We start from the raw sequence: 14,479 nt of genomic DNA on the forward strand, positions 1-14,479 counted from the left end.
TAGTCTTCGAGTTTGTAAAATACATTTCAAATATGTGACCGCGGGTTCACGCATAATAATTTCTGCTGATATCCGACTATTCAGTCGGTATCTAACTATTCAGTCATCGGTTACTCAGAACGCTGTATTATTGACTACTCCGATTAGCAGTCGATAATTATGTCTACGTATATCTGATGTATGTTATACTAATAATCTTTATAATATTTACTAATGTGTCCATTAATCTCGGTATCTTCTAGTTCTAGGAATTAGAATAAAAAAAAAAAAAATCTAAGTTAAACCGAGATTAAAGTTAGTCTGCATTGATGAAAATGAACATAATTGAGTAAAAATTACCGAATATCCAGTATCTATCTTAAAACGGCACTTATCATTATTTAAAAAAAGAAGAGAAAAAATCGAAGACAGCTCTACTCCGAAATGTTTTCTATCGGATGTCCTATTATACAAACATTTAGATTGTATCCGAAACAATCAAAGAGTTTGCGTTGAATAATTGATTGATAACTCTATTCAAAAGAAATTATTAATAAGTGTTTATTTGGCAAAATTTATTTTTGTTTTTTATATAGGTATATGTAAAAGAAAGTATCAACGGAAAGTATCGAGATTTTATTCTACTCGAGATAATAAGATTTTGAAAAAGAAAAAGAAAAATTATTTATATTTAATAATTGTATATTATTTATAATATGAACTGTGATAAAAATGGGAAAAATTTTAGATACAGAGGTACGAAGTGTGTAGAATCTGGTAGAATGAGGTCGCTGAACGCATAAACTCTCTCTCTAGTGGCTTTCAATGGTACCGATCTGAAAATCTGTCGGAGCATCAGAGCATCGTCCAGTCAGCAGTCACCAGTGATGGTTATGTCGCGGTTGAATATACAGAATCCGAGTGTAAAACGTATTCCTGATCGAAAATGAGCCTCGTGGCGTACGACAGCAGCGACGAGGGCTCCGAAAACGAGGACAACGAGCCCGCAGAGCCGATCGCCGCGAACGATGCGGATAACGACGCGACCGAGGCCGTAACCGTGCAAATAAGCTCGAAATTGTCCTTACCTGCTCCGAGAGTAACTTTGCAAGATACAAACGATGAGGAGGAAGAGAAGAAAGAGAGCGACGGTAATTTCCAACAATTTCTCGACACGCTGCCGAAGCCCAGAGATCCCACTTTCACGGGCAAAGTCGAAGAGATGGAGGACGATATTCTGTTGAAGAAGGAAACGAAAGGTCAAGTCCCAAAGCCAGCAAAGAAACAGACAGTGAGAATATCGGTGCCTTCTTTATCGGAGGTATGCGTATATAAAAAATTACTGATAAAAATTAATAATAAAAAAAAATGTAAATTTAGGTCTTTAATTTTATCAAACATTCTGTATTAATCTCTGTCATATGTTATCAGTTTAAGGATCTTGAAGAGGAGGAGGACGAGGAGAAGCCAGCCAAGGTCGTACAACCGTCACTGGTAAGTTTAGAAAATTTTCTCTGAATAAATATATATATATACTAAGCAGATATAACTCATGAATTTATTGATCCTTGCAGAAAGGCTGTGGACTCTTCGCTTTGTTGGTAGCACCAAAAGGGGAGACGACAAGCAAGAAGACTCTAGTACCTCAGGCTGTTAAGAAAGCAGCGGTGAAATCAAATGTACAACAGTCAAAAACGAAATCCAGTACAAGTCAAAATGATTCTAAAGTAAAAAGGCGAACTTCAGATAAATCGCATAATGAATTGAGCTCTGACGAAGAAGATGCGATAGATTTCTTTGGGCTAGCTACAAATGAAGATGCGCCAGGCAGTTCCGGAACAGGATTATTAGACTCGGAGCTGTCTTCAGATCTTGTACATAGGCCAGATGTTGAAGCGTCGTTCGTGGAAGGTCACAGCTCTTCCTCCATTAATTCTGATACCTCGACGAATGGACAAGCGAGCAATTCGAGCAAAACGTTAACAAGCAACATTATGAATTTACCTAAGGAAGAGATTTTACTGAAGAACCAAGCGGAGGTTGGCCCGAAGCTGCCCGTTCCTGAACAAGAATACAATGTCGACGTAGAGGGCAACGTTGCCTTTGACGAAAAGGCGATCGAGTATCTATGTGGACGACGGGGTATAAAACGCAAGGAAATAGACGAAGCGGATATAATCGAGATAAACGGGGAAGACATAAAACCAGATGAAAGAGAATGGCTGGTAAAGGCACTGACGGAAGAAACTGTACACAGGCCGGTGTCGATGCAGGGCGGTGGGGTGAACTCTCAATCCAAGAAGAAACATCAGATAACTTATCTGGCGCATCAAGCTAAGGCCATGGAACTGGAACTCAAGAATCAATGGTCTCAGAATAGAATGGCACGGAAACAAACAAAATCGAAATACGGCTTCTAAAAGCTACGATTTGTACAAGATTCTCTTTGATGCGCGCACATATAAATAATCGTTTATTTTTAAGGTAAATTAATGTGATATATGTATGAAGAATATTACAAATATTGAAATATATTGAGATTCCACGGAGTTTGAGATGTCGTTGAAATTCGAGCTTACTGAGTCTTTTCCAGAAACATCTGTTCCAAGTTCTCGTACTCTTTCCTCTTGCTTTCCACCAGCAATTTAGCCTGCAGCAAATTAGGCGGTAAATCGCCGTATTGAGCGAGCGATTGGTTGAGATCTGCCAATCTGCTCGTCTTCTCCAGATACAATTTATATTTATTCAATATCTTTTCCGAATAGCGTTCGTCGACTTGCATGTCACTTAAATCCGCCTCCAGTTTCTCCACAGCTTGCTGGTACTCCTTCAATTTTGTAGATAGAAAAACCTTGTTGCAATAGATATTATCCTTATCTTCCATGATGTCGGTAGCGTTCTTAAGGGAATCCACCGCACCTTGAAGATGATCGAGCTTTGCCTGTAACCTTGTGCAATTTCTAAACAAATTATCATACTTGACGGACATTTGCTTCTCCTCTCGTTGCCGCCTCTTCTCCTCTACGATCTTCCGTTCTCTAACAACTCGCAGCGCTGTCTCGTCAAATTCGAATAGCTTCTCAGCTCTCAGGATCGAAGATACTTTCTCTAAACCTTCCCTTATGTCATTGGGCAATGACTTGACATCAAGATTCAATTTGGTCAATAAGGTCGCCATCTCCTTTGTATACGCGACGTTCTCCTCTGTCGTCTCCGAGATGGCCTTTCGCAAGTGGCGAAGCAAGACTTCCTCGGCTGATACATCTCCCTCGTGGCAATTCGCAGCACCAGTTGCAGTACAAACTGAATCATTGTGTGAGATCGATGCCACCTATTTTCAATTAATTACTGATTAACGTCTATCTTACGAGATTTATCCTTAAAATCATTAACGGCAGTAAAGTTATTTCTTTAATAACTATTCACAATAAAATTGATAGCATTATATTACTCTCAAGATTCCTTTTTAATAACCATTAATGAAATTACATCTTTAATAACTATTCATAATAAAGCAAATAACGTTATGTTGCTCTGCACGCATAAATATAAGTTTTTGGACATTCTTGAGGTAAAAACCCACCTTACTGTTGTCATCCATCCCACCGATTGTTTTCATCTAACCGTCAACCGTCAGTGTCAAATAACTTGTTGAATGGCGCGTGCGAGGAAAGACGAGAGATGTCGCAGCGTCGCAGTTGCTCTCGAATGTCACTAGAAATGTCACTTTGTCCCGTTTACGTAAAAAATCCCTACGTCCACGAGAAAGATGTCCGGAAAATAATAGAGTTGAACGTTGGTAACCGTGTAGAGGCGCGCGTATTACCGGCGTATTTGTTTATAGGTCACGTGGCGTTTTCGAATTTCTAATTTCTACTTTTCAACGAGCCGAGATTTCTTGTCGAACCGCGTTGGCCGCGGTTGTCCAGGTGGAAAATGGATTCGTCAACCGACGTCAAGGAGAACCTCGACCAGTCGATTCGCCTGCTGAGCCAGCAGAACAGTCAGCGAAAGTCGTTTTTGAGGTTAAGCGGCCAGCGAAGCACCACCCCGAGGAGGATATCGCTGCAGCCGGCCGGTCAGTCGCGAAAGGACGCCGACGATGGTAGGCAGACGCTCAACGACACGCACAGCCCGGGCCCGGGGATGGCCGACAGGACCGCGGGCTCGAGACTGAGCAAGCTCCACAACGTGGAGCTCGACAGCTCGCTGACCCTCGCGCCCCACGAGATCCGCGACATAATGGTGCGCTCGGAGAGGAACGACATCACCATCAAGGAGATGATGGAGGACAGCACGGCGACCGGGGCGATCCTGAAGGCGAACGAGCCGTGGCGGGAGGCCAAGGCCAAGCTCTACTACGACTTCCTGCAGAGCGTGCAGGCGCACTTCTCGGAGGCGCAGGTCTTCGACACCGTCGCGGACTTCATACAAAACTGCACCGACACGCTGGACATCATGAGAGGTATTGAGAAATATGGAACAATTATATGAAGGAACAATGGGCCAACGATACGAGCTAAAAATTTAAGATAGTATATTAATAATAAAGTTATTTATAAGTATCAATTGTTAATCTTATTCTTGTAAATTTTATTTTAGTACTGAAGAAGAACAAGTAAGGTTGAAACGCTGTTTACCTATTTGCGAATAAACTTTATTATTAATATAATATCTTATAGCATTATATATATAGCAATATAGCAAATTGTTCGTATTAAGTTTCAACAAAATGTTTGTTATGTTCGATAGGTATGCAGTCAAAAGTTGAGAATACGGAAGTAGCGGAAGAGGAGACTTCTTTGGAAAGTGAGAGAAACACATGGAGACTGATATACTGCCTCTACCAGAACCGTATAAGCACCGCTGGTTTGTCTACTCAAATGGAACACGATGGGCCTGTAAACAACAATTACATCTCTGAGAAGGATATTATAGAAAATTTGTACAAGTCTGAGGGCTACATCAGGGAATATCAATTGATTATTGATTGGCTAGAAAAAAATGCTCTGGATCAGGCAGACAAATATCCGTCGATAGAGCTCTTTACCGATAAAACGGTAGCCTGGGAAAATACGGTTCATCAATTGCACAATCAGAACTTAAGAATTGCATTCGGCTCGTCCAGACCACTGGTCTCGTCCCTCGATCCCGATGCACCGATACGGGAGGGTAAACCATTACACGATCTGGACAGAGAAGATGATGCCAGACTTGAAAAAAGAATGTTTATAGAGGTAACATATAGGTTATTTTTATGATTATTATTTTTTATAATAATTATAATTTGTATAAATCTTTTAATATAAAATATGTAAAAAAATTTTGAAAAGATGAAAGAAGTATAAGAGTGGTATTTTAAAAGATGTATCTATTATAGGTACGTTGCGGACGTCTTCAGAAAGCACAATCACTGGCTATGCACTGTGGCCAACCTTGGAGAGCCGCATGTTTATTAGGATGGATTCCTAATCACGATCCAAATTACAGTAATCCGTTAACAGACACTAAATTACCAATCGAAGGGAATCCTAACAGAAGTCTTTGGAAATTATGCGCTTGGGAACTATCTCAAGATAAACGCATAGGTAATCTATTTAATATTGTAATCATGTAGAACACTTTGTTAGAATAATTTATAAAGATTTTAAAATAATAAAATTTTTAACTTTTATGATGAATTATAGACTTAACTGTTTGTTATATGTAAATAAATTATAGAGAAATATTTTTCGTGCAGGTGTATTTTATCGTGCCATATACGCAAGTCTTTGCGGCAATGTCCAACTCCTACTACAGATAGCATCGTCTTGGCAAGATGCATTGTGGGCATATGTGAAGAGCCTTCTTGATATTAAAGTCGAATCAGCACTGAGGTTAATGATGATAAAAATATATACAATTATGCCGGAGGAATATTGGAAAAATGAAATCTCGTTGGAAGACGCGTTTAAAGAATTGCACGCGTCGAAAAATCCAATAATACGTGCCCAATCTAACAAACCCGATCATTTAATTCAAAAATATATAATATTAGATCAAATACCGAAGTTGATGGAAGAGATCGAAAGTATGATTGATGTCGGCGCCTGCGACTCGCAGTTCCTCAGATTCTTGGCGCATCTAATACTGTTTTTCAGGCAGATCGGGAAAAGTACAAAAGATAAAGTGGAAGACAAAGTATTGCTGGCATACGTTCGCGTCCTTATTGAAATAGGCGATCCAACTTTAGTCGCGTTCTACACAGCCACGTTACCTCAGGAGGATCAAATAACCAACTATGCCTCTTACTTGGAATGTGTTAAAGAGCATGAACAGCGGAAGAAATGTTTACGCGCGGCGGAAGACGCGAACTTAAATGTAGAAGCTATTACGAAATTGGTGGTGGAAAATATACGTAAGAAACATCTAGAATGCGATGCAACGGACTTAAAAGGTACTATTACCGAGGCGGATATGGAAAAGATTAATGGTCTGGATTGGCTGATTTTCTATCAAAGTCAAAGAGAAGAAGCTTTACGACAAACAAACGCGCTTATTAGATACTTCCTGACTAACGAAAAGATCGATGCGGCGCGAAAAGCATTTAACAAGGTAAAGACTGAAAATAATTGTCTTAATTATTATATAAATTTTTTCATACTTTTCAGCGCAGTTTATAACTGCAATGAATTACTTTTAATATTTAGTTAAATGGTAGTTGTTTTTATACGTTTTTATAGTTAACGGTATTATTTTTATGTTGCACACAGATCCCATCAGATTCGATAGAATCAATTATGACCGAGTATCCGACTATGGACTGCACACTCACGAATCTTACGATAACTAATAATTTGTCGAAGAAAGCGGGTGCATCGGTAAGAGAATACCTTTGTTATAAAACGTATCTTGACGCTCAAGAAGGTTTCGGTGAATGGTTCTCGCACTATCATCACGGTAAACCTACGCCACCGGAAGAGTTGCCGACGTATGCCACGTTTACGGAAAAGGTTGCGTACGATCACAAAAAGACGCAGTACAATTCAGAATTCGAAAGATGGAAATCTACGATGCAGCATCATACGAAGGTATGCGAAAATATTAATGCAAAATATAATAGCACAAGCGAAACCGAATGCGGGGATCTAAAACTAAATATCTCTGTTTCCTTTTCAGGCTGTGAAACAATTATTATTTAATGTTTTATTGTTTCCCGACGGCGGCTGGCTCGTCGATTCAAAGGGTAGCAACGACGAGCCATGCACGCCCGAAGATGAACTTAGAGAGCATCAGTTGGAAAAACTGCGCGAAGTTTGTATTCCTAAAGTCACACTCTTGTTACATTCGGTTATGTCCGAGATGAACGAGCACGACGGTTGCATTCAACTGGCTGACATACTTGCTTCCGAGCAACATCAGCTGTACAAAGTACGTATAAACAGTAATATATATATATATATATATATATATATATATATATATATATAAATATCGTAACATATTTAAATATAAGTTTTATAAAAAGCATATATATTAATACATTTATTGTCTTTATAGGTATTTTCAAAGGAAAGATTACGCGAGATATTCAAAAAGATCTGTGAATCTTCTCTCGTCTTAATGGATCAAAAGAAAGATCCTTGGGGATATCCGAAATGAAGAATATGTAGATAATATATTACTGTATAAACCTATTTGTATCGCTCGCTGGCCTTTCGCATTAAATGTACAAAGACAATCTTCATGGTTCTTTTTTTCCTTTTTTTTTTCTTTTTTTTTTTTATAAAACCAGTTTATTGTCAACCACAAGAAGTGAATATAAAATTTGATACAATGTTCAATAATTCGTAATCATAATATATCATATACCTCGTGATTACTTAGATATGCTCTTTTTACCCAATTAGTAATAAATGTGGCGCTATCAAAGCCATTAAGATTAATGTGTGAAACGTGCGGTGAAACTCATAGTCCGTAAAAGAGCAGAACATCCTGAGATACATTTCGTAGCAACACTTAGAACTCGGTTTTGCAGTTGACAGACACTTCTAATCACGTATCTTGATCGCACAAATATAAATTCGCGCATCACGGCAAACGAATACTCCGTACGAATACGGAATGCAAGAATAATGCCTGAAATGAAACGACGTATCCTATAGAAATCTGAACGTATGTCGTACATTGAAGAGCAATAGTGATATGGTTCATTGCGTGTTCTATTCTATTGTCAAGAGAACGATGTTTTTCTGTCGAGAAACGGGAGCAGTCTTCTTTTCCAGCCAAAATTTCCCTCTCTTCGGACGCATGGCTTTGATTTTGAAGATCGAACGCGTGCGCCTTCTAAATAATACTACAGGTGAACTGAGAGAAACATTTATACGGTACATCACATATAGACTATATAAAGAAAATTAACATTTTCGACAAAGTTCCCTATCTACTAAACAATCGGAATTTTAACGACGCTTGCGCGCTCCGCGATCGACGTTGCCCGATTTTGTTTATCTTACGAGATATGTTAAATTACGATTTAAACAGTAAGGATTGACTTTTCATTAAATGGTGCTCGCGACGATGAAACCATGAGCATTGATATCTTAATAATCTCTAGGCAAATTTACATCGGAATGAATGAATAGCTAGATATTATTACTTTCTCTAATGCATATGTATATGAGAAAATCATCATGCATGAATTTTCGTCTCAATTACGTGAGATGGGGGCCCGAAGACACAAAAAATACTTGGATCTTGACCGCGCCGAAAGACAACAACATCTCAGAAGACTTAAAAAAAGCTACATCAAACGTTTACAACACGGTTGAGCATCTAAAGAGATTTCTTTAGACACCTTCAGACATCTTTCAGACACCTGCGTTGTGTGTGTGTTTGCGTATTCACTTGAAATTAATTAAAGGGACATGTTTGATGATATATTATATATTCGGTAGATTCGAACAATCGAGAAGATCGTTATTTCCTATTTTTCAGCACGGTGTTATCTAACATGACATCCCCACGGTGGAAAAAGGATGTCGTGTCAGAATTCTTCGGCATTCTTGCAAATACTTTTCGAATTTAAACTCGAATGTAGTTCGTGCATTTGCTTGAAACAGGAGGTAAACGAGCATCTTGGATAAAGTGTCCGCGATAACGATTAGACGATTAGTAGAGTTAGTTTGTTAGTTAAGCTATTCTAACACGTAAATGCTGAAGAGAAACAAAAGGGTTGACAATTTCAATGTTATTCCTCGGATACAATTCGACACGCGCGCGCTAGTCCTGCAAGACGATCAATTTTCGTTCGCCAGCTTTCACTCGCTACGTGAGACGTCCTGATTTTTTTCGGTACGGATGCACTTTTCGTATGCAGAACGATATATCTAAAAAGTGCTTAAAAATGAGTGCCTTGCCTACGAAATTTTTCCCATGAGATCATCAATTTTCGCGAAATTCATTCTTTCTAGGAATCGGATGCATCAACATCGCGATTTGGCGTTTAAATCTTCAGTCTTTTCATTTATTATTGATGAGTCATCAATACTCGAAGAAGACAGCGAGTGCTCGAGGAAATTAATACAATCAAGAACGTCAGATGCAACGTAGCTCAATTTACACGATCTTATAGATTAATAATGCTATAATAGAATTAAGTAAAAGTCGAAGAGTATTAATGTTCTTCTAAATTGGATAGCGAGTTTTGTAGATTCAACAAATATAGGTACTCTTATATATAAGAGTTGTTTAAAATCTTAAGATTGAAATTTAAAAAGTTCTAATTTTTAAAAAATTAGAAAAACATAATATGAAAAAATTCTGAATCTTTTTTAAGTCTTCTTTTTCGTTGCAGATTTAATTAACTCGCGTTCTTCTGAAGAAATGCAATAAAGAGCTCTATTTCTTCAGAAATAAATTCTATATAATATAGAGCTTTCTTTTTGTATAGCTTCTATATAATATAGAAAGAAGATATAATTAACGCTGATATTGTTGCAACCGTTCCGATATTGCGACTTCACACACCGCAAAAAAGGTTTTTGCGGGACGCAACATTTGCAAAGATTAAGCGCGGTATGATTTGGATCCATCGTTCATCTGTACATATTAACGACGCTTCGTTCCTTGCTTAATACAAACTTTAAAATAATTTTTATCTCGAACTCTTACAGCTATTTATTCCCCTTACCGAAAAGTTACAAGACCGTTCGTACTTAAAGCGATCATTTTTACAATATATATTATCTGAAATATTAGTCTGCGCGTATACAAAGCTAGTTGTACAGTTTTGAAACGTATACAATAATCGCGCGAAAAAGAGAAGCCAAAATAGAAATATATAAGAAGTTCTTGCAACATCGTGTAAATTTTGCATACATCGAACGTTGAAGTAATTATTATAATAAATGGTGATGAAAACGCAAAGTAATAAGCGCTGATACTAACTCGCAGTTAGTTCACAATATTTGCAAAACTTTTCTCTTATGATATTTGTGAAAAAATGTATATAATACATAGAGATACAGTATTGCAAAATCTTCCTAATAATTGCTAATCAGAGTATATCGATGCCTTTAATAAGCCGACAGTATTATCAAATAATTACAGAGTATTTTTAGAGTAAAATCGCAACATTGTTCGTGTTGTATAGCTTTTGAAAAACGTATGAAATCTAAAACGAGACATTGCAATTAAAACGCAACGGAAGATGCGCTAAAACGTCATTCCAAAACTCTTTTGTAAAACCTATCGTTAATATGATTATATGCCTAGTTTTCATCAGAATCCGCTGTTTATGGAAAAATGCATAAATTGCATTCGTACATAGTAACGCGTTAAGTTTCACTCTATCTCACCGCACCTCTGTCGCTCCACGTGTCTTACATAGTAACCGTGCTTGGATGGAAGCTTATAAGTAGACCATTTTAGTTATATTAATTCAAAGATAGATCTAGAGTTGTAAATATTACACGCTAAGTACCACTAACAATTCGAAATCACGTTTGAAACTGTACAACATTGACGGTAACCGTTCGCATGCTGTGCCGGACGACTAATATTTTGAATTTAGTCTCCGGAGGCGCTTCCACAAACACGTTTCATTTATCCTCTTTTTATACGTATTAATGTACAGTAATATAGCCAAAAAGTTCCCTTAGGACCTAAGCTATTATTTGTCTCTTATGAACTAACAACTTGGGATGTCATCGGGCTGCTCCTGGAAAAATGAAATTACGCACTGGCCAACTGAAGAAATAACAAAGTAGGTAAGGTAAGAAAAGTATATAGTTATATAAGAAATGTGTAGAAATTATTAATACAAATACGTACACTAGCGTTTCTCTTTACTTCATGTAATTTTGCGAGACTAGTTAGACACATAACGATTTAGAGAAAGATGTAAAAACGTCAGAGAAGATAATCAATTATTTGTAATGACGAACTAAAAGACTAAAAACTCATTTAACATTTTTTACTTAACTTTGTTAATTACTGAAATTAGTAAAATTACCGAAATTAGTAAAATTTTATTTGTACTCACACTACGAACAATATATCATACGTTATTGTCTATATATTAGCTGTACATGTACATCATGCGAATGGAACACTTCACCTACGCGACTTACGACTTATGTTTTATTGCAGAATAATACACTGTTTATAATTTGTCTCGTACATTTATATGGGCGAATGATTGATTCGTACACATGAAATCGTTATGTAAATTTATGAGCTTTGATTATAGCTAATTTAGGAAAGAAAGCGGCCTTTTCTGGGAGCAGCCCGCTTCTATTGTAAATCCTGCAAGTTGATAATTTATTATTGTCATTCACAGAAGTAGGAGTTTTATCCACTTACAAACTAGAATCTGTTACTTTCAAATGGTTTCCTTAGAAAAAGGAAAAACGAACGGATGAAAAATATAGCGACATAGCCTACGTCTCGAGCAAAGATCTCATTATTGATCGGGATTGCTCTCAAGTATTGTCATATCGAAAATTCAGCGACACAAACATCGATTAAACGTTCTTATTGTCATTTATTTACTTACGGTAATTAATACGAGTCCCTATATAACGCTTCTCTCTCATTTTTTAACGACTCATCCTTCGTAAACCTAGATAATGTAAATTTCAGAGAGTTCTTCGGTATATGTATGATACTTGTGTGTGTATATATGTATGTAATTAAATACAGACTGGTCTTCGTGCGATAAGCGGTTGAATCGCAAAAAATTTGCTGCTGCGAATTTTGTGGACACCCCGGCACTTAGGAGCTGGACACATTTAAAACTTGACATTACGAGAAACGTTACACTAAATTCACTACCCTAAATTGATTATGTATTCCGCTGATTTCTCTTGGTTGCACGCCTTACATATCCCTTGTACGTTTTGCGATATGAGACATATCTGTCTGCAACAAGCCGTTTTTTGATAATTTTATGTTTCCTTCCTTTATTGTACTTATAGGAATTATTCTTGCTACTCGCGAAATATACGCGAATAATGCGTTGTTTAACAATTATAGTTGTGTCGGCAGATAATTAAAACCGTATTGAGTATTTGAAGAAATATTAGTTTTTGAAAGAGTTTTCTTCTTTGATATTTTTTCTAGAAAATTTAAACTGTAGCTTTACTCATGCGACACGCTTCACGCACAAGAGACCAGTTCCAAAGTACTAGACGGTGTCCTTTTGCCGAGTGAGTCCTAATCATTGTAATTAAAGACATTTATTATCTGTACCCAAGGCACATTTTACACTTTCATTCCGTTTTAGGAAGGTCCACTCTATAGTATATACATATTATTGTTATACATATAAGGGATAGTTTGTAACTTGCACATCACCCTTAAGTATTACTTTTTCTTTACTTTCTTGTACATAATTCACATTTCGTTAATCTCTCTCTCTCTCTCTCTCTCTCTCTCTCTCTCTCTCTTTCTCTCTCTCTCCCTCTCTCTCTCTCTCTCTCTCTCTTTCTCTCTCTCTCCCTCTCTCTCTCTCTCTCTCTCTTTCTCGATTGACTACTCTACGTATTATTGTCAAGTCGACAGCATTTATAAATGTATTTCTTACATATTATCATCGATTTAAAGTTATATTAAGATCAACTATAGTTTTGTGCAAAATTTACATTGTACATGTTGATGCACCTCCATTTCTCCGCATCAAATTTATATCTATAGTTACGTGCTAATCAGCTCGTCCGCGGATATTGTTTTGACATATCCCTTCCCTAATAATAAACAATCGTTCTTGTCCAAATTTCATTAATTACTTTTAGTTTTGATTATAATTATTGTCTGAATTTCATTTGTTATTCAATCCTGATCATGATTATTGTCAAAATTTCTCTGAATACCCATCTCTAAACATTATTTATTGTCAGCTCGACTTTATGTCAAAGAATATGGAAATTACTCAGTGCTGATTATAATTATTGTCAGAATTTCATTGATTATTCAGTCCTGATCATGATTATTGTTAGCTTGACTTTATATCAAAGAGTATGGAAATTTTGCGTTCATGTTCATACATATATATGTGTATGCGTGTACTTGTGTATATTATGTATATGCATGTATATGTATTATATATAATATATATATCTCATATATATATATATATATATATATATATATATATATATATATAATATGAAATATTGAATCTCTCTGATAGGTCTTAAAAATATTTTGCTAATCTTTTACCTTACAAGTAAATCTTACGTACTAAATACTTTCATACAACCTTGTATGTGTTTCGTCGATTTAACAATCGTGTGTACATTGTTGTAGCTATCGTAATCATCTTAAATCGATCAATTTTCGTCGTCATCTTTGTCTTCTATTATTTGTTCCACGTTGAAAGAAGGAAACGCAATGATTCATCTTGAGAATAAAAGAAGTGCGATGATGGACACCACAGATGTCGTAAACGCAGGCAAAACTTGACTGACACCGTTAATGTTTCTCAGCGATCGTCCCGGGTCGACGACATGAATCTTCCAGCCCAGATGTTTGTGCGTGTAACACTGAATAAGTAAGTTATACGATATTATAATCTTCTCAGAAAATGAATAAATTTTAATAAGATTGTTTAAAACTAAAATAATTTATATATTTGCAGGTAATTGTTCGAAGTTTTGGCTTTTCCCTCAAATTCGTACCTGATAGTAAACTAAGTCCGGCGTGTCTTTTTCCACGGTCCATACGAGCTTGGCAGGCTCGCCCTTGTCGCATTTGAGTTCGAGCGTTTCGAAGAAGCTCTTAAACGTCTTGTAATTATCCGGGTTATCCACCGTAGTGCGGACCCATTCGCAATAACGACCCTTTGCGGTCGGTTCGAAATATCCGTCAGAACCACGCTCTACGCCAGCAAATACTCTTTCGTTCATTATTTGATTCCCTGTCTGTTGTCCAAGACCACCCTCCGGACTGTCAGTTATATAGAATGGATGATACCTGTCGAAGGTATATGAACGTTTCACAATAATGTGTTTCACAATGT

General features: G+C 36.9%; 4 protein-coding genes across 10 annotated transcripts in view; 2 read left to right on the forward strand and 2 right to left on the reverse strand.

Annotated features, from left to right (window-relative positions):
• Positions 1 to 804: 804 nt before the first annotated feature.
• On the forward strand, positions 805 to 2,528 carry LOC143906447 (uncharacterized). Its single transcript, XM_077422893.1, has 3 exons — positions 805 to 1,300; positions 1,411 to 1,473; positions 1,554 to 2,528. Exons 1-3 carry the CDS (start codon positions 926 to 928, stop codon positions 2,397 to 2,399), a joined length of 1,284 nt encoding a protein of 427 aa, XP_077279019.1. The 5' UTR covers positions 805 to 925; the 3' UTR covers positions 2,400 to 2,528.
• LOC143908777 (uncharacterized) lies at positions 2,436 to 3,704 on the reverse strand. Its single transcript, XM_077426604.1, has 2 exons — positions 3,563 to 3,704; positions 2,436 to 3,310 (listed from the first exon to the last, which is right to left on the reverse strand). The coding sequence occupies exons 1-2, from the start codon at positions 3,596 to 3,598 to the stop codon at positions 2,555 to 2,557; spliced, it is 792 nt and encodes a 263-aa protein (XP_077282730.1). The 5' UTR covers positions 3,599 to 3,704; the 3' UTR covers positions 2,436 to 2,554.
• Positions 3,705 to 3,813: 109 nt separating this feature from the next.
• Nup107 (nuclear pore complex protein Nup107) lies at positions 3,814 to 7,699 on the forward strand. Its single transcript, XM_077402418.1, has 7 exons — positions 3,814 to 4,444; positions 4,732 to 5,216; positions 5,360 to 5,567; positions 5,720 to 6,573; positions 6,732 to 7,049; positions 7,138 to 7,389; positions 7,519 to 7,699. The coding sequence occupies exons 1-7, from the start codon at positions 3,916 to 3,918 to the stop codon at positions 7,618 to 7,620; spliced, it is 2,748 nt and encodes a 915-aa protein (XP_077258544.1). The 5' UTR covers positions 3,814 to 3,915; the 3' UTR covers positions 7,621 to 7,699.
• Positions 7,700 to 9,319: 1,620 nt separating this feature from the next.
• Positions 9,320 to 14,479, reverse strand: part of LOC143896393 (protein Skeletor, isoforms B/C) — a 71,571-nt gene continuing 66,411 nt past the window's right edge. For all 7 annotated transcript variants that reach the window (XM_077408362.1, XM_077406127.1, XM_077409131.1 and 4 more), the window contains 2 exons: positions 14,139 to 14,433; positions 9,320 to 14,003 (listed from right to left, as the gene is read on the reverse strand). In XM_077408362.1, coding sequence (XP_077264488.1) covers positions 13,857 to 14,003; positions 14,139 to 14,433 — 442 coding nt within the window. In that variant the 3' untranslated portion in view covers positions 9,320 to 13,856. The remainder of the gene's footprint in view (positions 14,004 to 14,138; positions 14,434 to 14,479) is intronic.

The sequence above is a fragment of the Temnothorax americanus genome, unplaced genomic scaffold (genome assembly GCF_048541705.1).
Source record: "Temnothorax americanus isolate GAGA-0224 unplaced genomic scaffold, ASM4854170v1 Scaffold1, whole genome shotgun sequence".
Classification (NCBI taxonomy): domain Eukaryota; kingdom Metazoa; phylum Arthropoda; class Insecta; order Hymenoptera; family Formicidae; genus Temnothorax; species Temnothorax americanus.